General features: G+C 46.0%; 1 protein-coding gene across 2 annotated transcripts in view; it reads left to right on the plus strand.

Moving 5' to 3' along the window:
- LOC133344771 (diacylglycerol kinase beta-like) overlaps nucleotides 1–26,780 on the plus strand; it is a 94,640-nt gene that overhangs the window by 54,601 nt on the left and 13,259 nt on the right. For both annotated transcript variants that reach the window (XM_061554914.1, XM_061554912.1), the window contains 11 exons: nucleotides 641–760; nucleotides 4,028–4,126; nucleotides 5,319–5,438; nucleotides 7,533–7,606; nucleotides 9,231–9,305; nucleotides 10,291–10,376; nucleotides 11,450–11,539; nucleotides 12,394–12,554; nucleotides 13,544–13,608; nucleotides 23,790–23,880; nucleotides 24,688–24,889. In XM_061554914.1, the coding sequence (XP_061410898.1) occupies nucleotides 641–760; nucleotides 4,028–4,126; nucleotides 5,319–5,438; nucleotides 7,533–7,606; nucleotides 9,231–9,305; nucleotides 10,291–10,376; nucleotides 11,450–11,539; nucleotides 12,394–12,554; nucleotides 13,544–13,608; nucleotides 23,790–23,880; nucleotides 24,688–24,889 (1,183 nt within the window). The remainder of the gene's footprint in view (nucleotides 1–640; nucleotides 761–4,027; nucleotides 4,127–5,318; nucleotides 5,439–7,532; nucleotides 7,607–9,230; nucleotides 9,306–10,290; nucleotides 10,377–11,449; nucleotides 11,540–12,393; nucleotides 12,555–13,543; nucleotides 13,609–23,789; nucleotides 23,881–24,687; nucleotides 24,890–26,780) is intronic.

Raw genomic sequence — 26,780 nt, forward strand, 5'->3', positions numbered from 1 at the left:
CCAAGTACTAATTACATGATATTTTAAGTCTACCGATGCTATAATGAACAATATGCAGGTAAGTGTGCAGCTATACTTTCCTATCCTCAAACTTATGTGACTGCCCGTCGCACGGTCTGCACGCAGATCTAATTACCGCTTGTGTTGCAATCGAAACGTCGTGATATTTATTTAATTTAATTTTTCTACCTACGTGATTTTACCGAAAGAACCAAAGAGTATAGGTCTAATTACATTTACTAAACCTGACAAAAATAGCTAAACTTGTAACCATTCTCAAGATTTGCCGATATATCTTCTTTTCAACATATTTCAAAATAATAACGTAATCACAATATTAGTGCATTGCTTTATAAACCCTGGTGATCTAAGTTCAATTCCTGGAAACCACTCTCAACGGTGGCGTGAGGTTTCTCAACCGGTCCCGACTCCTCGTACACCCACCCGCACTGACCACTGCCGTGGTGAAGTATGGTCAAATAACCCCCACGACCTGCATAGTGTGGGTGGAGGCACTCACTCAACAGTACATTGACACATGGGAACGGACGTGTACATCATTATCACGATTAACATTACTGACACGATGATTATTTATGAACCACAGTTGTATCTGTCTCCGTTGAACGTGGCCTTGCAGAAAGTGATGCACCACTTCTGGGTGGAGGGGAACTGCCACACCAAGTGCCACAAGTGCCACAAGGCCATCAAGTGCTACCAGGGCCTCACCGGACTGCACTGTGCTTGGTGCCAGATCACCGTGAGTCGGGGACACGGGAGATTGGGCGGCAGAGATCAGCCTGGCGAGGCATGCGGGCAGCGAGGCTGGATTAACCGAGAGGCTTTAAGGTGCCTGAGGCCCAGGGCCTTGGATATGTTTTAATTATCCCCAAAACAATGTATACTGTACTTGTTTATTTTATATATATAAGGGACATTTGTGAATATGTGTGCCTGTTAGAAATGTTGAGCATACTTCCCAACATGCAACAGACTTGAAATTTGGCATGTGGGTAGCTTCCAGACTGTACACAATGCAAAAAGTATAAAAATAGACTTTTGTATTTGGGGGGGGGGGGGGCGCACTAATGGATATATTTGAGTGGTGACGTCACATCTGTGATGTCACCTGCATGCGGCAGCATCACGCAGTGTGCCTGCTGACGTCACTTATCCCCCCCCCCCCACCCTCCGCGAAGCCGGGTAGTAAAGCTAGTTCATAATAATCGGGGATTTTTTTGGGTTAGTTCACAGCCAGTAAGGTTTGTAACGTAAACACAGCATGCCAATGAGTTACTGCTTCAGCACAACGGTGTGTTGTAAAGTAAACCCACAACATTTACAATTCGAGTACGACGTTTCGCTCCCAAAAAAAACGTTGTTATAGATAATATTGGTGACGAAAGGCTACGTGTTATGCTGCTTTATGATGGCTGAAACGCACTTGTTTGCGCTTTGAGAAATCATAATCGGTCACTTGGTCATTCAAGATATAGAACTACAAATGCGTTATTTTTTGTTTTTTTAGATCTGAATTGGCTTTACAATTCGTACACCACAATTAAAAGACCAGAACTGAAATAACCGTGGCGAAATTAACAAATGCAGTATTTGGCATTGGGCATGCAATAGTGGTCAAACAGTAAAGGGAAGAAATGTAATATTACAAAGCGGGAGCCCCTCTACCTCTGACAGCCCTGGGCCCCCATCAAACTTAATCGGGCATACAGCAAGGATCATGGGTCGAATGGTAATGCTGGCATTTGCCATCTAATGTCTTGTTTAAACGATTGTTTACATGCCATATATATGACGTGGACCTACAGCAAACTACGTTACGTACACGAGGGTACGCGGGCGTTGAGTGTGCCGCTCTTGTGATCACGGCACTGCGTGCGTTTTGAGATGCAGTCCGGCGTGCGTACGTGATGTAAACCCACGTCATATTGTATGTGGGTCAGTGTGTCACACAGCTGCAAAGGGCTTATAAGACTGAAAATAGATTGCCACCACTCTCATCATGTCATTCATGATCATGTGCATGGTCCACCATAATACGCATCTGCACATTTGATGCACAAGTGCAACTGTGGTCATCCAGAACAAGCCATACAACACATAACGATGGAATGCCCAAGCCACAAATACGAAGGAGGCATCACAACGATACACTTCATTGCTCCTGATGCAGTTACCTGGCTTGACCACCTGAATGTGAAATTGTAGTTGTTGTTGTTGTTTTGCATCTACATCATCCATACTCAAGAAGATTTGCTAAGATGTGTTTGCTGATACCTAAAAACCACATTTCTGTCGTTTTGAGAATTTATTTTGTAAACCATTCCGAATTGGTCAACACGGAACTCTGTCGACCCGAACAACTCCCCACACTTATCACGGTTCGACATGCCAGAAAGGGGTTTCAGAACTTCTCAATGACCTAGTTACGCCATCATTATCCACCGTTTCACACTCTGGCAGCAGTACTGATGTGAAATAACAAAGGCTCATCAGAGATCGTTTCCACAAGCAAGCACGCACGTTCGCGAACAAACAAGCAAGCAACGCGCCACGCTAATTCGTCACATTCTGTTCCAACAACAACAAAAACCTGAGTCACCCAGCGCCAGCACATTGAGAGAAAAGGTCAATATCTAATCTGCTGGGTCAGGATTTGGGAGCGCAGCAGGAGTTGAGTCACCGCTATGCTGTATCCCTGTGGGCGTAAAGGGGTGGGTGGCTAGGGGCTGGTGGGGTGAGTGGAAGGATGATCAAGGCTGCAGCGCCGTTACTTGCAACCGTTTAGCACCGTCGCCAGTGTGACCGGCAGTGCGGACACAATTACCCGTACGTTGAATTTTTTTCGCACTGTGCGTGGCCAACCGTGCTAATCCGAGGCGCGGGGGGAGGGGGGGGGAAGCACTACAAACTAAACACAAATATCAGTTCTAAAGAAATTAGTTTTAAATTTAGATGTAAAAGTGCACAGCTCCAGTGGCGTTCTAATATCGGATGGAAGAGCGTTCCAGACGGCCCCAGAAGCGCAATCTGATGGAAAAAAGCCACCGCTGCTGCTGCTGCTGCGAGGATGACCGGGGTGTGTGCGTGATGGTGGTTTACCCGATCCCCTCCAGCTCATTAAATTAGGCCGTGCGTGCCGCCACCGTTCACAGCTGCAGCTGCTGCTGCTGTTGTTGCTGTGACACATTTCTCACATGGCCTTGCAGCCGATGATGCCATTGGGGCATTGCCGCTGCACGGACATATTCTCTGTTTGTGTGTTCTGTTTACGTTGCGTGTCGTGTGTTGCGCAGTGTCACTGTTTGTGTTGATAAACGGCACGATATGCATTCACGTTGTTGCAATTATTATTGTTGCCACATTTTACTCGGCAGCACAGATAAAAAGAGCATAATTGTACGTGAAAATTAATAAAGGGGATCGTTAGTTGTTATTGTTATTATAACCTGAAGCCTTTTTTCAGTCATACATGATGTTGGGTTGTAGTGGTGCACGCCTGTGATCACGCGCCTTGGAGGCAAATGTTGGTGGATCGCATCGAGATTTGTGAAACTCCCAAACGTGCCGGGCTGCGAGTTCGGCCACGAGGTGACAGCAGAGAGAGTGGGTTCACGAGACCAACACGTGTTAATGGTGTTATCCACTTACACGTGTGGGATTTCTCCGGTTACTGCCGTTACCAACGATTTGGACAACACTCCGTAAAAATAATAAAAAAAACGCGAGAGTAATGGACCCACACATTGCCTCAATAAAAATCGATATCTTTTAAATATGTGAGGGCCAAGACTTGTCAACGCAGGGCCCTCCTGAAAAAAAAACGAGTTGTTATAGAGTTAAGATGTCCCGGGTAAATATTAGAATAGTATGCTTGTGATTATATCGTAGTCACGGGAAAACGTTGCTCATTTTGCTGGTAATTGCTCAGAAATCCGTAACAATGGCAGTGATGGACAGCTGAGCGAGTGCGAGTTTCACGCACTGTGCTTCCCACGCCGCCACACAGCTGCACAACAAATGTGCCTCGCACGTGAAGCCGGAGTGCGACTGTGGGCCCCTCAAGGATCACGTGCTGCCCCCCAGCTCCATCTGCCCCATCGTACTCGTGAGCTGCACCCCCCCCCCCCCTGCCCCCACTCCCACACTGAACTCAAGCTGTCAATGTGGCTCTATTCCACAAGGATGTAGTCACCGGCTCCAGTCTCTGTGTTGTGGTCAGCACATCCACACATCCATACGTGGGTGTACGTGATTTTTCCACCTTATGGAAAATTACGCTGCTACTGTTTTTACCAGTTGTTCTCGGCCACTGTGTGTAAAGGAAAAACTGGGTCACTACCTCTCTGACATTGAAGTCAGATTTATAGATGCAAATATACTCTTTGGGTCTTTCGGTAAAGCCACGTAGATAGAAACAAAAATATCACGACGTTTCGATCGCAACACAAGCAATCGTCATCAGGTGAAAAAATATAGAGAGCTGCTGAGGCAAAACCCAAAGAGGATTAATTCCTGCAGTCACGAAAGCTTTAAGTCAAGATGCAAATATATTGGTGCTAACAGCACTTGACCCCAAAAGTCTGTAACGGCTATACGGGGTTTTTTGACTTTTATTGCCATGCAGCATTGAACACGTTGATGATACAAATTGCATCCTTTAAAATGCCTGCATTTCTGTGAAATAGGATTACGACCTTCCGATGATACTAAACTTAATTTTATATATATGGATAGCTTAGCGTATGCACCCCATAATCGATACTTTATAGAACTGAGCAAGTTGATGTACATTTTTTTGTAAAAATTTAAAAACTGGAAGTGAACGCACAACACAGGTTCGTTAGCAAAGGCAGCAGTGTGTGTGTGAATAATCCTGTATATGGGCATCGTGTGTGTATACATGTGGGGAGCGGTGGCGCAGCGGTTAGCGCGCTGTGCTACGAACCCGGTGATCAACACCAGTGACGATTACCTGAACCGGTCCCTGGTCTCCACTCGACTCAGCCTCAAATGAGTATGTGGTGTGGTGTGTTAACATCACCACTCGGGAGACAAAGGCGGCCGGGCGTGGTGTTGACCACCCTCCCTATCATGTGCCGTGCCGGCTTTTTTCAGTGCTCGCTAACAGCACTTGCCCCAAAATTATGTTAAAGCTATACGGGGCAATCTTTGTTTTGTACATGCCACACTACCTGCATAGGTGTTCGCTAACAGCACTTGCCCCGGCAGTTTGTTAAGGCTATACGGGGGGATCTTTGTCTTTGCCTGTGCCACATCTGCCGGGTGGCGGCGGGCAGGACAGGAAGGCCACGCTGCAGAAGTCGGAGAGCAGCTCCCCGACCCAGCAGCGGCGGACGAGTGAGAGAAGCAGCATGCGGCGCGAGAATTCAGTGACGCTGGAGGGACAGGGCCTGCAGGTGTCACTCTCTCTCTCTCCAAACGCGACACCCACACAAAGCCACCCAACAACCGCGCCAACCACCCCACGCGATCGTGCCAACCACTCAAGAACCACGCCGACCACCCTTGCAACCGCAACAACCGCCCAAAAATATTCATGCAAACTACTCTGCAAGCACACCAACGATTTCATAACCACGCTGGCCACCGTCTATGACAGCAACGAGCACCCCCCAACCGCACCAACCATCCTCCAGCACATCAACCACAACACAACCCCCCCCCCACCCCTCAAACCTCACTAACCACCCTCTACCGCAATAACCACCCCCAACCTGCCCCAACAACATTAACCGCACCTGACCGCATCGACCACACGTAACCTGGGCCCCGAGTTTGACAGAATTTCCCATGCTTTGTGAGAACGCCGGTCCGGCACATCGGCAAGGAGTGCTGATGGGAGTGCCTGGAGGGGCGCTTGAGTTGTAAACCAGTCCCAGGGCGAGACTCGGGTGTTGGCGGAACAGCAGTTTCCGCAACTTTTGCTGGGACGGATGGTCAAATGATTGATGTTTTTTCTGCTGATTTGGCATTTTCTTTTTTTTTTCAACGATGACCAACAGAAAAATGGTTTCCATCAACGCATGAATGTGGCGCCAGATGTCAGAAACAAAGATGTCAGATGCGGTGTCTAATTCTGGCACTGGAAACTCGTGAATGTACTTCCTTTTACGTAAGCCTGTGTTAAAAAACAATAAGGCCGCTATCGCTGTTTAGTCTTCAATTGTTTCGTCGTTTTACAAATTATATTTCAATTGTGCTTATCAGCATCCCCCGTAGAGAGCAGTGACCCCCGTGTGAGAGATTGGTCCGTGAAAGATGATATCGCAAAACTAATTCTCAGATCCATTCAGTTGCCTCTTATCCACACTGGATTAATTGAATGATGTCGTTCATTTGGTATTCGCGCCATTCTTACAGTGCAAGGCCATCGCGATGGATGGCGCAGTGTTTCACGGACACAGTCTGCAGCTGTTTCCCAAGCGAAGAATGCTTCGTACTCAGAGTTGGAAAGGCACTAAACGAAGTTGTGCACCAAATTAAATATGATGGATGGGGGGCAGGGGGTGGATTTATGAAGTCACTGGTGACCAGGCTGATACCACCAACTCTCTGCACTTAATAACCCGGTTTTGATCGTGGGTTGCTCCGTGGATTTGATCGCTGATCCAAGATCTCAGCGGTTGCTAGCTCATTGCTACAAGCCATCTGATCACATCTCACTGTTCAAATGTGTCGATCTATATTTGAACAATTTTTTGTTGAATAAAGATTATTTTTCGACTAAAACTGCCACCCAATTGGTGTCAAACACCTTGAGTCAGCAGCGGCGATACACCTTGCTATTCTGGATCAACCGTTGCTTTAGAATTGCCGTATTCAACAAGAAGTAAACATTTTTGGAAACCGGTACAGTATTCCATCGTTATTCGCGAGGGATACATTCCAGAGATGCTCGTGAAGAGCAGATTTTGCGGATAATGATATTGGCCGACAAAAAACAATCTTTTGAATTAACTACCTTAAATAATAACGTAAATAAGCTATTAAATACATGAAAAGTATCATAATAGCACATCTCTTTAGCTCATCACATTCTCTCTCGTCACTTTATCTCGCCACTTTCTTTCCCACCCTTTCTCGCAAAGCAGTCGTGCAGAGTTCCAGATGCGATTCGCGGAGAGCCAAAATCGCGGATAGTGAGTTCGTGAATAACGAGGGAATGCCGTTGCTTGCAGCAATAGCACTCAGCAGACGGTGCCACAAACGAACCAAAAGAACCAGAGGTGGGACAAAGTCATTGTTATGCAAGTCCAAGTCGAGTCTGAAGTCATCAAATTCATGACTCGAGTCTGACTCGAGTCCAAGTCACATGACTCGAGTCCACACCTCAGAGGTGGAACAAAGTCATTGTTATGCAAGTCCAAGTCGAGTCTGAAGTCATCAAATTCATGACTCGAGTCTGACTCGAGTCCAAGTCACATGACTCGAGTCCACACCTCTGAAAAGAACTGCATTGTGGATCGTCAACCGTTTGCCTCCTTTCTCAGATCACGCCTGTGCTCGGGACTCATCCACTCCTGGTGTTCGGGAATCCCAAGAGTGGCGGGAAGCAAGGCGACAGGTAAGGTACCACACTGCATCACCCATTCTGTGTCATTAATAATGGTTTTTATTTGGGTTAGATCACGTAAATATGAATGTGTCGTGACAACAACCAACGTTGCCAGCACAGTGTGGTACTCCGGAGATCGAACTTAATTCGTTCCAGAAGGCCATTCGAACACCGATTTGTTTGAACACCGAATTAATTTTACCCATAAGAATTAATGTAAATGACATTAATTGGTTCCAGACACACGAAATCTCTCATTATTAAGCATTTTTACACGAAGTTTACAGTAATTAAATGCATAAAATCATACAAAAAAACAAGAAACAATTAATAAATGGAATAAATGAATAAATATATGGAATAAATGAAATTAATGGACATTGAACTTCACTTTACCTGTAGTAAGGAGAGTTGATGGCTTGAGTGGAAGGTGGTGAGGAGGAGGTGGTGGTGTCATTGTTTGGAAGGGGAGTCCCCTTTGTCTGGGCAAGCGTCATGCACGCTGGCCATACGCGTCTCAGCCGTACAGGTTCATTCAAGTCGCGATTGCCCGTTCGACCTCCGAATTTCGTTCGGTTTCCGGAGCAAAAAATGTTCGGAAATATCGTTCGAACACCGATTTGTTCGAGTTCTGGTTCGTTCGATCTCCGATGTTCTACTGTACATGTCATCTTGTAAGTCAGGCCTCAGAACATAATGGGATGGATGCTGCAATGGTGTAACAGTTATCACACTGGCCCTGAAATCCATCAGTGGGCCGGTCCTTCTTCTGGCACGGCAGTTAAAACAACATGGCAGGTTTCTTAAATCAAGACATCTGGCCACTGTGGAAGAATAGGTCGAGAAGGGCTCTCCTCGAGCCCATCTCGTGGAGGCCTTACCACCAGCAGTGGAATCAGCTCCTTCACCTGGATAAGGGGTCAGCAACCTGCAGCTCTGGAGCCACGTGCGGCTCTTTAACGACTGCTTTTTTACCGAACTCGAAAAAAATGGTTCCTGTTGTTATTTTGGTTGCCGACCCCTGACCTATACCGTCCGTTATATCTAAACAATTTTATTTGCCAAGGAAAGCCCACTGAGCTGTTATGATTTTTTAAGAAGCGACCTGGCCACAAATGATAGCTCAACGAAGTGGCTCAGCATGTGGAAATTTATAACAGCTAAATTTGGAGGGGGAAAAACAGAGGATCCGGAGAAAAATCCACACGACCACGGGGATAGAAATGCAAACTCCAAATATACAGACGTCAGGGTCGGACTTGAACCCACGACCTCCTGCATACCAGGCGAGGGAGTTAACATATCACCACAGCAAACCTATGGCTCCTCCACGGCCAGGCCTCAGCACGTCGCTCTGCTGCAAGGAGTTTTCAGTCTGATAAGGGTTTGTGTAGCGAGTGACTGAATGTGACATCTCAGTGAATTTGCATGGCCGGCAGTGGAGTGTGGCATGAAGAGTGCATGAAGGATGTGCGTTACGGTTAGGCACCTCGAGGAGTTGGTGTTGAACAAAAGGTGTGGTGTAGGTATGATTTATTATTATTATTTCCTGTGGGATGTTTCATAGGTCATTAAATGCCTTGTTTTTCTGTTGCTATATTTAGTTGCTTTTTTTTTACATTTCGCTGTGCAGGATATTGAGAAAAATTCAATATCTCCTGAACCCAAGGCAAGTGTATAACCTCGCCAAAGGGGGACCCATGCCAGGGTGAGTATCTTGCGCGACTCAATTAAGCATAACAAGCGATTGATGGAAAGAACAATACAAATGTGGCTAGAATCCAAGGGAGAACTCGCATTACTTGCCAGAGAGGGGTAGAGGATGTTCTGCTCTAGAAATAAAATTCACAAAAAAGCAATGATGCACGTATTGTGTCACGTGGGAACACGGTAAAGGAGGAGATTGTAGTCCTGTATTGCCTTTGAGGACCTGAAAGACAAACATGGACACTTGTAATGGGTGGACGTGCGTTTGTTGGCTTTCTACCGCAATGCGGACGGACGTGAAAACAGAGCGCCGTTTGACATTCAACTGCACAAAATAAAACTGAAGTCTTGCATCTGTTTGATTGCGTGAATAATTCACCACCTTAAGTGCATGTTTATAAGCACAATATAAGCACCCAATATGAAGGGAAATCTCACTTTGTGACGAACACATTATTTAAGCGTAAAAAAAGACAAAAATATAAAGATACACCCGAAAGCTTTAAACGTACTGTTGGGGCAAGTGCTGTTAGCAAGCGCCTAATAAGACCGGCACAACACACTAGGGGATGGGTGGCCAACACCACTCCCAGCCACCAGTGCTAATATTGAAACACCGCACCAGGCACTGTACTCGTTCTCTGCGATATTGACGTTTGTGTCTTTGTTTTGTTGTTCGCCGTGCTCACGGCACCTCGGATCTCCCTTGTAAAATAGCCGGGCAGCTGGCTCTAACGAGACCATCTGTGTAACGAATAACAAAAATAAACTTGCAAAAATATGTAAGGCGTGAGTCGAACCGAGGGGAGGTCCAGCGTGAGTGGGAATTGAACTCTGGTCGCCGACCTCGTGGGGCAACGCTCCAGCTACTACGCAAACCAGCTCCCCCCTTTTGAGGCACGTTTATACGGCGGCGACGTATAAACGCCGCAGTGCCTGCAGCTGACAACGGAGGGGGGAATGTCTCACGCTTTTTCTCACGGCAGGCTGAGCTTTTTCCGGGATGTGCCGGATTTTCGAGTCTTGGCTTGCGGCGGTGATGGCACCGTTGGATGGGTCCTCGACTGCATAGGTCGGTCCGGCCGCCACCTCTCTGACTCGACATTAGGAAACAAAAACAACAAAAAATAAACGCATTTCCTTGGCCACTTGTGCAAACACAGACTTTTGGATGGTCTTAGAACTTACCCAAAAAAAAAAGATTTTACAGGGTATAAGCGCACACGTGTTTTCGAATTCTGCTGGCTGTAGGGACAGGATGCTGTAGTCAGGGCCGGATTAAGTTTAAGGGGGGGCTCGGGGCTGTTATAGTTTTGGGGGTCCCATCTTTGTCAATTCTATTCCTTCCCTTGACTGTTTTACCACCACCTGTGCCCAATGGTAAACACTTTCAATGTTGTTCACCTTGTTAATTTGAGTTATAATTTTCGTTAATGCGATATACGAATATATACATTTTGGTACATAATTGGAAGTTATACACACATTGATGCAATGGCTTTCATTACCAAATGACACAGATAAGATCTATCATAGTGCGACAGCACTGCATTTCAACCATTATAAAGCAGATGCTGCAGTGTTGTCATCATTATCATCACATTAGACTTGCAATCCAGAGGTTGCCGGTTCCATTTGATTTCCTGGCGCGGCAGCTGAAACAATTGGCAAGCTTTTTTAAAGTCCCCCACTGCGTCCTTCCAGCCAGAAGTATAATTGAGTAACACCACAGTTAAGTCCATCGGCAGGTCATGTGCGGTGGGCTGAGGTGTGGGCTACTGCCACGTCTTGCAAGACATTTGGCCAGCATGGAAGAGTGGGCCAATGGAGAGAGGGGGTTCTCTAAACCTCCCTCGAGGGGAGGCCCTTCCGCCAGCAGGGGCACGTGCAAGCAATTGCAGCGCTGCACCTTTGCCACTCAACCTCTCAGATATTTCTCGGGGACTCCTCAAAATTCGAGGCCTCGGGTCACAGCCACTAAAGGCCCGGCGTCCATTCAGCCACGGCTGCAGTAATAGCAGTGACCCTCGGGCAAAGCATTCTTCGACATTTGCAAAGCATTTGACTCGTATTCAAAGCTCCGCGTTCAACATCGGAAAGTGTTTTTCCTTCTCTCTTTCTCGCTCCCACTTCCGCGCGCTGCAGACAAGGCTGGCCTGACCAGACACCCGCCCGTGGCCGTACTGCCCCTAGGCACAGGAAATGACTTGGCCCGCTGCCTGAGATGGGGAGGAGGTACTGTATGTTTACTCTCTGATGGGCGTCTGGCTTAAGAAACACGGCAGAAATCACGACTTGCGTGGGTTTTAACTTTTAGGTGGGGAGGGGGGTATATCTTTCACTGCCTGGCACACGCATGTTTTGGACGATTCTCATCGATACACCAAATCCATGCGCATTCTCTAGCCGGAGCGGCTGTTTAACGCGCGAGGAAAAAATGCATGCAGGCGGGATACAAATAAAGTAATGTATGCAAAAATGTTTCCTAAGTGGAAGAAAAAAAACATTACCGGAATCCTAGCAAACCACGGCCTATGTTTGTGTGGTTAGACTGTATGGCTTGATGATGTAGGTTGCACTACTTGTTGTTTGGCATGGTGCCTGATGTGTCGCGGATGTTTCACTCCATGTGCTGGAAGCTTCTGCCGGAACAGTTCAGGATCAGTTCCTGGAACATTTTCCAGGAACGTTTCCTGGATTAGTTCAGGGACAGTTCCTGAAGAAGCTCCCAGCAAAGTGGCGCGAAACATCACTGACACGTCAGCGACATCATTCCGAACAATGTGGCAACTGAATGGCGGTTTTCATGCTTATTTGGACTCATCGGCACGGTATATCATCATGGTCTGCTGCTTCAGTTATGTACAGCGTCATTTTGTGTTTAGTTCATTGGCCTTCCCCCCCGCACCTCCGATTAGCACAGTTGGCTACGTAGGGCGCGAAAGAAGTTTAACGTACGTACATTGATCTTGATTGCTCAGTCATTGGTTCTGGAGACTTGTTGGAGGTTTGTTTTGGAGTTCGTTGCGTAATGTTGCTGGACTTTTTTGAAGGCTCCTCGCGCTGGGTGTGTTTTGTTCGCCGTGAAGGCTACGAAGGTGGCAGTTTGATGAAGGTGATGAAGGACATTGAGAACAGCTCCGTCGTGATGCTTGACCGCTGGTGGTTCGACGTGACTCCGCACACCTCGGAGGAGAAGGGTGACCCGGTGCCCTACTCCATCATCAATAACTACTTCTCCATGGGAGTGGTGAGCAGTACTGGTCATTGCGGGCAGTGCCTGATGTCGCCAAGCCATCGAGACAACGGTTGTACCGGCAGCCTCAGCTCGACTGGAAGATTGAGAGTCAGGAATGATTGGACAACATATATTTTAAAAAAACACGGCATTTTTAGCGAGTGAAAATTGGCTGAATTATGTCCTATACTTTTAAGTAGAGCAAACGTAAAATTTGCTTATACTGAGAAGTGCGCTGAAGCGGGGTTGGATTCCCGGTCAAGGCTAACACGGTTTGGTGAGTGATATTTGAAGCTGTACTAGGCCTCCCTGTACCAATCCAGCATGGTGAAGTATGTTTAAACGATCCCCATGACCGAAACAGAGTGGAGAGGCCTTTATCCAGCAGTGGGTTGACAAAAGGGTTGAAATTACGATTTTTATTACATATGTGTAAATGTTTCCGTGGGGTTACATGAGTTATGTATTTGCCACAGAGTAAATGTAAACATGCCTAACCTAGCAAAACACATTCCATTGCCAGTGGTTTGTTTAAAATGACCGTAAGAAAATCTGCATCACTTACACACACACGTATTTGGAGTTAAAGAGTTTTCAATGGCTTTGAGGGAGGAGCGGTGACGCAGTGGTTAGAGCACCGCTCAATGAACCCTGAATTCCATTCCCAGCCACAGCTAACATCAGTGTTGAGTGATACCTGAGAAGGCCCTGGTCACTCCGTTCACCAACTCACACCGGCCAGTGTGGTGAAGTATGGCAAAAAAACAAACACGACTGAAGCGGCATGGGGAGGGCTTCATCCAGTAGTGGTGAACAAAGGCTTGTAAATTCCAGCACACGTGGTAAATATATTTGACGACAGCTTTAACTAAGGACTGTGTCATATTCGTACTCTTCTGCTTTCCTATCCCATGTACCGCATTTAATCCTATTCCAGAATGTAACGCGAAGTGTGTGTGTGTGTGTGCGTGCATTGCTTATTTGTTTATCCCAACCACAAGGACGCGTCCATCGCACACCGGTTCCATCTGATGCGTGAGAAGCACCCGGAGAGGTTTAACAGCCGGTACGTGGATCATCAACACTCGTGGCGGCGTTGCCACTCACTTCCTCCCCTTCCCACCCCCTGCCCCCACCTTCCACCGCTGGCTGCTCCCAACTGCGGCGGTGGCACTGCCCAATCCGCTGGCGCTCCTGCTGCCTTTTAGAGTGTTTGGCCGCTTTAAATGACGATGATAAGCCACTTCGTTGAGATGTCATTTGTGGCCAGGTCGCTTCTGGAAAAGAGCTACGTAGCTCGGTGATAATATCCAATGGTTAAATACTTAGTCAGCAGATTTCCCCACCACGAGGCGAAGGAAAGGGGAGGGAGGGAGGGTGTCCAGGGAGGTGGTGGGGGAGCAGTGGGGGGGGGGGGGCAGGGTGGAGAGAGAGGTGGGGGGGGGGGTCCTTTGTTGCCTCCTGGCGTGGCAGGGCCGCCCTTTTACTGGCATTTAGCCGCAGTCACACATCGCCGCTCCGCTTCCCATTCCTACTGGTTGTGCCGCCGCTGCTCAATTCACCGTCCTGGTTAATCTTCAGAGAGGAGAGGAAATGAGAGGGGGTGGCAGGCGGGGGAACCTGGGCAATAAAGCTCACTCGCCATGTAATTGTCAATCAGAATCCGTCCCTGTGATCAAGCAAGCCCTAACTCCATCACCGCATCCCCCCCCCCCTACCCAAACCCATCCCCCAGCCCACAACCGCAAAACCCCCTTAACCACCGCCACCACATCCAGCCTCGTGCTGCGGTGTTTTAATATTTGTAATTTTGATTATTTTGGAGCGGTGGTGCAGTGTTTTTTTCTATCTTCATTTGACCAGGTAAGGCCCACTGAGCTATGAAGCTCTCTTTCAGAAGCGACCTGGCTATCGCAAAGGATAGCTGAGCAAAGTGGCTTATCACGTGGACATTTTTTCGAGCAACAGAATACTCTAAGCGCACTGCAAGCTACGAACCCGGTGAATTGAGTTCGATATCCCGGCGACAGATAACAGCGCTGGTTAGTGATATCTGAATAGATCCTATGCCTCCTCCCAGCCCTTCAGCAATCCGCACTGACCGACGTGGTGAAGTATGGTCAAACAACCCCCACGCCCGATATGGCATAGGGAAGCGTTCATCGTATACCAACAATATATACTGCTGGTGAAAACAAACCCAGCTACGTTTTGACGCACAGTCAAATATAGCCTCATTTTCTATATCATGTAAACAAATAATGTTTGCTTTTTATGCCAATTATTTTTAAATAAGGCAATGTAAAGCAAATATATTATTCTCGATTTGAAGTTTTCGTGACTGCAAGGATCCCACTTCAGTAAAATGTATTGCTGTGGTTGTCACACCTGATGATGATTGCTTGTGTTGCAATCGAAACGTCGTGATTTAATTTTTTTTACGTGACTTTACCGAAAGAACCAAGAATACAAAGATATTATGATCTATTCTAGAGTACAAAGCCGTACATATCACGTCTTTTCATTTTACCTAGCTAGATAATGGACCGATACCATATGTATGTATATTAACCACTTAATGATAAAACCATGCCCTTGTGGCCAACGTTATAGCGTCTGTTATTCAATTATAATTAAATCAGCATACAACATGAGTAATAAATAATGAAATATATTTTAATTGCACCACTTCAAAAAGACATGGCTTTTTATGGCTTTCCAAGTATCAATCAAAGTCCCCCCTAACATTTAATCACTTGTATGACATCTGCGTAACATGTTGGCTTATTTGCTTTCATATAAATGTTTCCGAGAGCTCGCCAATTAATCGAATATCGATTTAACACGTAGGCTTTCGCAAACCAATATCATACATAATAAAGTAATTTGTATTTATTGTAGATCGATTTCATTTGAATAATATTACCAAGACGTCAGGTGGGTCTTGCAAAAAAATAACCGCCGGTAAAAATATAAATAAAGAAGGTGGCTGATGAATACGGATGAGGCCTTGTGTAGAGTGCCCTGTTTATGACAACGATGAGGTCACGTTGCATACAGCTCCTGATTGCATCATCGAGCGGAGTGGGTGGAGGAGTGCCGCGGTGGTGAAGTGCACTGCACTATGAACCTGGTAGCCTGAGTTTGATTCCCGGTCACCGCTAACATCATGGCGAATGATATCCATACAGATCCTGGGCCCCTTTCAACCAACCTGCACTGGCCAGCATGGTGAAGTATGGTCAATCGTAGCATGGGGGAAGCCTTCATCCATCAATTGATTGCCAAAGGGCCGTGGATGATTGAAGTTGTTGTTTTATCACGTCATGAGCTCAACGCAGTGAGCAGCGTCCATTGCTCACGTAACCTCCTACAAAGCGACCTAACCTGTCAACATCAGTGGTGATTTATCATGGCATCAATGGGGCAAGATTGTCCATCAAGCTGTAACTGTCACTTTTTGGAATATTGCATAGACGCTCATTGACTTTTGAGGACAAAACGCTCACAGTGTTGCAACCAGTGCTTCATTTCATGTCTATCCGGGTAGGTGAACCGGAAAATAAATTCCGCGCCCAACCAGCACACCGCATTCAGTATATTGTCTAACTGTGGCTGCGGCTACTCGTCACGTTCTAGATTTGAAGCTTTCGTGACTGCAATGATTCATACTCTTAGGTTGTTTCGGTAAAGTCACGTAGGTAAAAAATAAAATGAATAAGAGCAAAATAAAAATCACGACGTTTCGGACGCAACACAAGCTTCCATCTTCAGGTGGAACCGTCACAGCACGATTGCTGTATCAAGATTGCTGTATCAAGATACTTGATACCTGATACAGCAATCGTGCTGTGACGATTCCACCTGAAGATGGAAGCTTGTGTTGCGTCCGAAACGTCGTGATTTTTATTTTACTCTTATTAATTTTATTTTAATTTTTTTCCTACGTGACTTTACCGAAAAAACCTAAGAGTATACTCGTCACGTGCCACATACTCCAGTCTGCCAGCGGCGCAGATAATATTCAGCGAGAAATTAAGCCCTGGGTGCGACCCGTTAGTGCGGAGCCAACGCGTGCAGTGTTTATCGTGCAATGTTTGGTGAGCACTGACATGACGCGCAACCCACGCCATCACCCACCGTCACCTGCTCGTCGCACACAATGTTCCTGATGCTAGGCTCACTCAACATTTATTCGTTTACTCAGCGCTGCCTGACCCCTGTTTTGCTCGGTGATTAGTGTTACATGTTTAAATCATAGCACATGGCATCTGCTGTTATGGTTTGTAGCCACACAAATCAGCCAGTTTTGTGCAGGGCACATAGGTAGTTAGTAGGAGTGGATTTTTGGGGGATACACTCAAATATTAGGATTTTTAAAGACAATTTTGGATCTTGTTTGGATTTTCAGATCATTACGAATGTAAAATGTCCTCTTGTTAACAAAAGTGACATCACCCGATGCCACGTCCGGGTTTTTGGATCAGACCAACATTTTATATCTCGGCCCAATTTTCTGATTGTTTTGGATTCATCCAAAAACTTGGGAGTACTTCCCTTGTAGTTAGGCAGATGAAGAGCTCGAGAGAGGAGTTCGATACGTGTCATTAAACTTTCTCATAATCATCGTCTGCTACAATACACAAAGAAAGGATAAAAATACGTATCGTTAAACTCGGTGGTGGTTTTGTGAACATTGTCATGTTGACACTTGTTTACACGTGTTTACTCTTGTTTACACGTGTTTACACTTATTTGTGCATGCTTACACGTGTTTTTTACATCTACACAGCATCGCATTCACACCTCTAAGAGCAGAGTTCACACTGACAAACGCAGGCTTCCGGATGGTGTTACAATGATAAAGCCACTCAACAATACCGGGCTGTTAGAGCGCACAATTTTAAGATCACGAGCAGGGCGGTGGTCCTTCCTTTTGAGAAATAGAATGGGATTGTCGTCGGACTAAGCCCTTCTAAAACACGCGATCGATGTCCACGGCAAGCCTTGTCAAACACATAATATTGTTTCTTTGCGCATCAACAAACTGGGGAGTCTCCAATAATGCCGTCCTTAATTTCGTGTGGCCATCTCGACGATCGCCTAAATGAGGTCGAGCTCGAGAGGGGGGGTTGTGGGTCACGACTGACCTCCAGTGTAAACAGGGGCTGTGACTCGGTTGTGGGGACGCGGCCTTCATTGTTCCGTGTTCTCGCCCGTGTGTCTGTTTGGAGAGAGAGAGAGACGTTTGTGTTGGTGACAGTAGCCACTGTTATGATGGAGGAAATCCCAGCGGCGGTGACAATCAACCCTGGAGAGGGCGTACGTCACGTCGATTGAAAGCGCCATCGCATTAAGAAATTGCGGCGTGATTTTTTTTTTAAACATTCGTTCGATGAGCGGCTCTCTTTCTGAGTGTACATCCGAAGCGGCGCACGCGTTAATGTATTTTGCCGAGCATCCATATCCATTGCATGCCGAGAAAGAGCACGGGATGTCACGTCAAAATTCTCGCTCGACTCTTGTTTTTTTTACTGCCACATTAATGCCGCCTCTACGCAGAAGTACTGCGACGCGCAATAAAAACGATGGGCGTCATTGCTTGCCACTTCCAGCCCGGCGACTAAAAACAGCATGACTGAGCCGCACTTAACGACTGGTGGGACCCATTAAAACGCTTTGTACTTGTAGAATTCTACCTATTTGGGTCAGACCAGCACCCCGACGCCGCCTTTGTTTTATCCAGCTCGCACTGCAGCGTCATTTTCTCTGGCCCTTTGCTGAGCAGGAAACGAATAACGTTGATAAATAACTGTATTGTAGTCCACATGCAAATACAGTGCATAAGGCACCAGTTAATAATTGCTGACGTGTTTTTGTTATGTATTTTTACAAAAATAAGTTGGAAATATATCCCAGTTTTAGAAGAAACAACCCAATGCTAAGTGGTTGCAACATTTCTTTAGTCTGACTGAAATCTTTAAGCCGGCGAATGTTCTTGTGAAATTATGCCGATGTCTCCTCCATCAACAGCAATGGAGCAAATCATCAAGCAAATGTGTTTCAGCCATTTCATTACCACGTGAATCTGGCTCATACTGCAGAGCATATTGTTTTAGTGCGACCAGGTCTAAGAAAATGGGTTGAGTGGTGGTAGGGTGGATATCGCACCGCACTAAACATCAGTGCAAGCGATATCTAAACCTAGTCCTGGGCGCCCCCTTAATCAACTCGCACTGACCAGCCTGGTGAAATAAAACTAAACTATTCATTTTACCAGGTAAGGCCCACTGGGCTATGTAGCCCTTTTTCAGAAGCGACCTGGCCACAAACGATAGTGCAACGAAGTGGCCTATCACATGTAAACGTATAGCAGCCAAAAATACTATAAACGCATGTTGATTCTTAATCTGAAGGGAAAACCCAGAGGACCCGGAGAAAAATCCACGCGACCACGGGGAGATAGACATGCAAACTCCAAATATACAGGCGGTACGGTCATGATCGAACATCTCGCCACCATGTCAGCCTATGGTCAAACAACCCACCACAACCGATAACGGCATGGGGCAGCCTTCATCCAATGATGCGTTGACAAAGGGCTGTGAATTATTATTATCACGGTATAGGGAATAAAACATTTTCCATCACTTTAAAAAAAATTACACGAGGGTGCTACTTCTGACGGCTACTTGTCCGCTGACCAGGTATAGACCCTCAATGTAAGTGATGATTCAAGTGCCCCAGCACATCATTAACGCATCGCTGTGATATAGAGCCAGACTGGGCAGGCAGGCGTGTGGGTGGCACAAACAAGCTACGGATTGGTTGTTAGTCGACACGGAATTCTCTTTAGCCACCGGATGAAAAGGCTGCCGCTGTTTCTGTCGCTCTCACCTAGCGATGTCAGAGGTGAGGGAGAGGAGGGAGGGAGGGAGCTTTTCAACTTGTGGAAAATCACCAACAGCGATTGATCTTTAAAATGTGACCTCCGGATAAACCTCATAGGTCATCATTATAATATTCATAAGCCATGTTCTGTCCACTCCTGGATGAAGTCATCCCCACATCATTATCCCTCATGGGTCTGTGATGCCACAATCCACCTTACTTGCTGCATTGTTTCTCAGCCATTGTCTCTTGCAGTGATGCATCCTTCCTGTGTCCACTTACGTTTATCAACAAGTCAATATTTTAATTCTAGACTTGAAGCTTTCGTGACTGCAAGGAATCATATTCTTAGGTGTTTTCGGTAAAGTCACGTAGGTAAAACATCAAAATTAATAAAATAATAAAATAAAAATAAAGATCACGACGTTTCGGAGGCAACACAAGTCTCCGTCATCTGGCTGTGACTGTCTCACCTGATGACGGAGACTTGTGTTGCCTCCGAAACGTCGTGAACTTTTATTTTATTTTATTATTTTATTAATTTTGATGTTTTACCTACGTGACTTTACCGAAAACACCTAAGAATATAAGTCATATTTTGTTTTTGATTTGCGGTCGTTATCCGATGCATGCACTCCTCTATCCATCGCTCAGTGCAATTTCCTCTTTACCCACTTTTCAGATTTTGTTGCGGATATGTGATAAGTAATTGCTATTTCATTTGTTGCCTTTTTTACCACTTGGTCTCCATTCATTCCGACAATATTGTGTAACGTACATTGACAATTTGGGACAACCATATGTTGAATTTATGATAATGAAGAATGTAATCAATACGTAAATCTAACGCAGCATGCTCTCAGACTCTGGGTCTCTTTTTCAAGGACCTTTCTCTCTGATTGGATTCACTCTGTGTCATTCTCATGGGTACTCGGCTCTAGTAGTGTGAGGGGCTGTAGCGGTGGCACAGTGGTAAGCACACTTCACTATTTACCCGGTGACGAGGTTTGATTCTCATCCACGGCTGTGTATGTACGCTATGGATGTTGAACTTCTTTCGCACCGTACGTAGCCAACCGTGCTAATTAGCAGTCCTAAAGAAATTATTTTTCAATTCAGATTTTAAAGTGCATAGCTCCAGTGGCGTCCTGATAACTGAACCGGTCCTGGGGTACCCCCTTCACCAACCCGCACGAACCAGCATGGTGAAGTATGGTCAATGAAGCCCTGTGACCAACACTGTGTGGGGAGGCCCTTGTCCAGCAGTGCATTGACAAAGGGCTGTTTATTACATTCAACATTAGTTGTGAGAAAATTATCATGCGATTCTCTTTCTTACTCGGTTTGAACCTTCATTGCATTCACATTTATTTTACACTGCTCGTCCAGTCCTGATGTGGTTCCGCTGCTAAGTACAGCACTGTCATCTCCGTGACGGTCGTAATTATAATTCTGTATTACGAGCCATTGTAATTGCAGCATTGCGTAACGCGCCGAAGAAAGCGATCAATTAACGACACCGTCAAGTTTTTTTTCTCTCTCTCCGAAGTGGGAATTTCACACTTGTCAGGGCAATTTTAGGTGGCAGGCCACGACGCCGCGCGCGTGGAACGGCTCTTTATTCCGCGGGCCCACCGTGGATGCCATCCTCCCCACTGCGAGAGAGAGCCCCTCGTGCTCTTCCCACATGGCCAATTAACACGCGGCCGACGAAAGGCAGTAACGATCTGTTTGTGATTCTCTCCTGAGATGGAGGGTTCTGGGAGGGGGGGAGGATAGGTTGTGTGAGCGGACGGATTATTTAACCTTGTGCGTCATCATCGTATCGTCGTCGTCGTCGTTATTGTTCTCACGATCACCGGCCCTTTCTTATTAAGATTTTTTTTTTATCTCCCAAATGCCATTTTATGCATGAGGGGCAAAGGGGACAATGTACAGTATGTTTGTGCAATATGATGCTGTCACTTGTTTCTGAGAGTGCAAAGCAAAATGGTTAAATCAACAGTTGCCGAGTTTATTTATTACTTGACATTGGGCCACCCTTCACGAAATTTCCCGTTTAGTGTTAATTCACAGCAACATGGCCAAGCGGTAGTGGGTATCGCCGTTGGTTGCAGAGGTTTGTGGTTCGAGCCCAACGGCCTCCCCAGTTAATGCTGTGGCGCATTGACCATAATTACGCACTGTCTGCTTCACAGTGGACTTCAAAGATCCCTGTGACATTATTCGAAAAAGTGGAGGCAATGTGTGCAAGCGTTGCGCCACAAATTTGCCAAACCAAATAGCGTCTTTTCCCACTATAATGTGAAACGACCGCAGACCACATTCGTTCGTGAAACATAACGCCTCCGTGATACGAATGGCGCGAACGATAAATGTATTGCCAAAATTCTGATGATTAGATTTTAAATTTCGATTTAAAGCTTTCATGACTGCAGGGATTCATTTTCTTGGTTCTTTCGGTAAAGTCACATAGAAGCAGACTCTGCCTTCTCGACAGACCTGTTCTCCACCTGAAGACGGCTGCTTGCGTTGTGGCCGAAACGTCGTGAGAATTATATTATTATGTTTAATTTTTATTATTTTATTATTTTCCTTCTACGTGACTTTACCGAAAGAACCAAGAAAATGATTAGATTTTACTCGGAGTTTATTTTTCAATGTAAAGTGCGATAGACTCCTGCCGCCGAAGTGTTCTTACTTGTCTACGCGCAACGCGAGTTGCCATTGTGATGCGGGCAGCTCATAAAGCTACCAACGCCACGCACTGCTAAGTCGATGCTTCTTGGAAAGTAACACGCCTTCGCTGAAAAGTACGGAGAAGCGCGAGAAGGGAGTGTCTATAATACGCAGTCCCAAGCGACGTTGCACATCATTGCAAGTTCACAACAATTGGGCCGAGAGGAGAGGAATTGCCTCCTAAAATGCCTTTGCGCCCCTCTTCACACGCGCTGCTTTCGCTGCGTGTGTCAACCGCGAGTTTATCCGAAACAACAGGAGTGTGAGGAAGTAAACAAACACTACAAATGTGGGCAATATTGTTAATTATTGCTGTGGCGACACTTACTTTGTGCATTATTTCCGGTTTACTTTCCGGTAAAAATTAAAATTTGCGCTCGCGTTCCTATTTCGAGGCTAATTACAAATCGCGTCTCCGTCAGCAAGCGGTTGGACACCTCTGTATTAACTTCCGTAATAATTAGTTTGCTTATATTTCTATTTCATTTGTGTAAATATCATCTCTCCGCAGAAGACACGCTGTGTTACAGCAGCAGCAGCTCATTTGCAGTATAATCCTGATTTCCACTGCAAATTAAGTGTTTGCACCACAGCACACTAACCCCCCATCAATAATAATTCCACAAAAAATATGATTATTTTAAAAAATCAATCAAGTGGCCTGGGGGCTCAGGGGTCAAAGCACTGAGGTGGTGGCCATCAGTGATCGAACCAAATGCTCAAATGTAGTGATTTGGTGGTCTAAGCCCAGTTACCACTGAGTGCACACACACAAAAAACAAAACCGATCGTATTAAATTAAGTTTTCGCTTAATTTGTCAAAACAATTTAATTCCGAGAATTGCCAACTTCAGTTTGACTGTCATGCGATGCACATCTCTCTACAGCAGCGTGTTTGGGGAAAGTCCATCATTCCCAGTGTGTATACGAGGAATCTCAAAAGTAGTCCTGTGATATACATTTCTGCCGACTGTGCTCTTACACATGATGCACTGCCCATCGAGAGTTCCAAATGAACATTTCTTCATCACATACCATGATGCCAATCGCACAATGGAGATATAATTGGGGGAAATATATGTTAAACACTGCCATCAAATGAATAGTGAGTGGTGTTCAACCACTTTTGTGATCCTACTAAGTGGTAATGTCAAACTTGATTGCACTCATCTAACAGACTTCAGAAGCATGACGTTTCAGCTGCGATACCCTGATCATATATAATAATGCTGATTCATCTTCTTGGTTCTTTCGGTAAAGTCACGTAGAAGGAAAATTATAAAATAATAAAAATAAAACATAATAAAATAATTCTCACGACGTTTCGGCCACAACGCAAGCAGCCGTCTTCAGGTGGAGAACAGGTCTGTCGAGAAGGCAGAGTCTGAATGCCTTCTCGACAGACCTGTTCTCCACCTGAAGACGGCTGCTTGCATTGTGGCCGAAACGTCGTGAGAATTATTTTATTATGTTTTATTTGTATTATTTTCCTTCTACGTAACTTTACCGAAAGAACCAAGAAGATGAATCCCTGCAGTCACGAAAGCTTTAAATCGAAAAATAATGCCGATGTAAAATGTCGCGCTTGGCACACTTCCCACCACTGTGTGAGAGCAGCATGAAGAACAAGCTGTGGTACTTTGAGTTCGGCACCTCGGAGACGTTCTCGGCCACCTGCAAGAAGCTGCACGAGTGCATCGAGATCGAGGTGACGCAGGCCTGGACAGGCACCGTGCGCGTGTCTCCCTCTCAGTGCCGGAGCGCGGCAAACGCCGACTCCCCCGTGGAGACCGACCGCCGGCAAAGACTCGGTCCTTCCAATGTTGCGCAACATATCCACCGCACGCCGCAGTGTCGTTTTAATTTATTGCACTTCAGTTGTATGAGAAATCAACGCTAAGAAGTCAATTTTTTGCAATGTTCCACAGGGCCAATCCGTTGGGTGGGTGGGTGGAGGGTCAAATTAAGGAGATCTGCACCGAGTCTCACACAAAAAGAGGCCCCTACAACGGGCCGAGTTTTGGAATAAGAGGGCTCTATTGTGGCCTTCTGCCCAAGGCCTCCAGGAAACTGGTTCTGGTTAAGGTTTATTCTTGCTGTTTTTGTTGCGTGTTATTTTACTTTTTTAACAAGAAGAACATTTTCGTATAATAGTACAAATAGCAATTAAAACAAAACTTACTACACTCATTTGCATTGTTTTAGCATGTAAAAAATATACAATAGACGGATATTTCGACCCTTCTTTAAAGCAAAAAAGTAGGTCAGAAACTACTGACTGGCATATAAAACATTATGGACTGTTGTGGAGCATTTTGATCGTGGATATTTTAATGATCAAATAAATGAAGCACACAACCTTCCCTCTCTCCACATGAAAATAAAACACTTTATATACAAGCTTTGACCTCCCGGACCTTCCAGACGTTGAGACCCAGAAGGTGGAAACCGATGCAGAATCTCCACGTTTTATCGGCTGCGTGCGTGCGTGCGTGCGTGTGTGTCTCCCTCTCAGTGCGACGGGATGCTCCTGGACCTGAGCAACACCTCCCTGGAGGGGGTCGCGCTGCTCAACATTCCCAGCATGCACGGTGGCTCCAACCTGTGGGGCGAGAGCCGCCGCCGGCGCAACTACAGGCGGCAGAGCAAGAAGCGGCCGCCTGAGCGCGCGATGACCACCGTCACCGATCCCAAGGAGCTCAAGTACTGCGTGCAGGGTGAGACCACACTGCGCAGGGTCGTGCGCTCGCCATCGCCATCATCATCAGAACGTGAGCAATCGACTGCTGGGCAAAGGCCTCCCCATGCCGTCGACAACTCTCGTGGTGCTGCGATGTAACAATACAACGGGGCGCCGGCACAATGTAACTTTTTTTTTTTACTATTTTTATTTAAACAAGGTAAGGCCCACTGAGGTACACGGCTCTTTTTCAGAAGCGACCTGGCCACAAATGATATCCCAACAACAAAGTGGCTTATCACGTCGAAATTTAAAGCAGCGAAATACTCATAAACGCACGTTCCTAAATGTGGAGGGGGAAAACCGGAGGACCCGGAGACAAATCCACACGCTCAATAATACAACTAGATGGAGTTTTCCTCGCTCCATCTTTGTGGCGGCCATTCTTGCGGAGCATTCACTCCCTCCCGAGGCTGCCACTCCGTCATTAGTCTCACCCACCGGCCACTGTCCCTGCTGGTGACGTGTCCTGTCCAAGATGACCTCTCGTTAAGAGTCAAAGTGACAGCCCTAACTGACACATGTTCATCAATCCATGTTTTCCTCGTCCTCTCAGTGTCACGAGATGAGGCGAATTCCCGATGATTTGGTCATGGACAAATATAACATTTCACAGCCGTCACACTCGTTACGTGTGTGTGAATGGCAAGGGCTCTGCTTAATAGGCACGGCTGTTGCATGATTCAGTTGAACATGTGGCAAGTCACAGTTCCATTACATCTGTATTAATAATTCAATTCATGAGAGTGTGTCATGCCTTCGGCAGTCAATAGAGTGTCATATTGGCTGTCAGAAAACTCAGAGTAAGTTAGTTCCTATGTAGGATAGAATTGTTTTTATTTTGTGCTTAAAGTAAGCACTCTGCTAATGCGTTTGGCTGTGTCCAGAAAGTCACTTATATTGTAGGCAAGGAGCAATACATCAATTGAAATGAATTGTTTATGTGCAAGATACATGAAGTCCATCAAGGTGTGCGTGTGAGAATCAATTATTTGTAATTTATGCAATACTGTACGGTATATGCAAGTTATGGATCGCATCCGAGAGTACATCCACAGAGGAGATGGAGCGACGGACATCAACTCTGGGGCAGGTGCAAGGTGAATTTTTACATAGCAGGATGGCGAGAGATGGTGGCGGCTAGGGCCAGTTCATCCAGCAATGGATTGACTATAGCTGATGATTGATGATGATGCAGATGATCGGCTAATACAGTGGACAAAACATTTTTTTCTGAGATAGTAAAAACAATACAAAAATCAATTCAAGATCAATAGCAACCTTGAAACATGACAATTCATCAAATCGCTGATGGGCTGGAGGGGTGGTTAAATCACAAGGGCCTGTGATTTAAATGCCACTTTCAATTCATACTAATAGAAGGTTGGATGGATGCTGCCTTGGTTTAGCGGTCAGCTAGACCAAGTGGTCAGCTACACGGTGGCGAGATGTTACCTACCTCGCCTGGTATACCGAAAGTCGTGGATTCGAAACCCGACCCTGACACCTGTTTATTCGAGTTTGCATGTTAGAAACAGATATTTAGAGTATGTGGCTGCTATACATTTCCGCATGATGAGCCACTTCGTTGAGCCATCATTTGTGGCCAGGTCGCTTCTGAAAAAGAGCTACATACCTCAGTGGGCCTTACCTGATTTAAAAAAACAGTTAATAAAATAAACAAAAAATCGATCTCCGGGCAGTGACAGTTGAAACAATGCAGCAAGTTCTAAAACCCCCCCCAGACCTCGCCTCTGCCCACCCAGCAGTATACATGGATTCACTTATAGTTCGTTCATCAGCAGGTCATGTGTGGTGGAGTAAAGTGTGGGTACTCAAACCAATCTGTTCAGCGTGGAGCGAAGGCC

This window comes from Lethenteron reissneri, chromosome 20, assembly GCF_015708825.2.
Source record: "Lethenteron reissneri isolate LAM-NWPU_2019-01 chromosome 20, ASM1570882v1, whole genome shotgun sequence".
NCBI classification, from domain to species: domain Eukaryota; kingdom Metazoa; phylum Chordata; class Hyperoartia; order Petromyzontiformes; family Petromyzontidae; genus Lethenteron; species Lethenteron reissneri.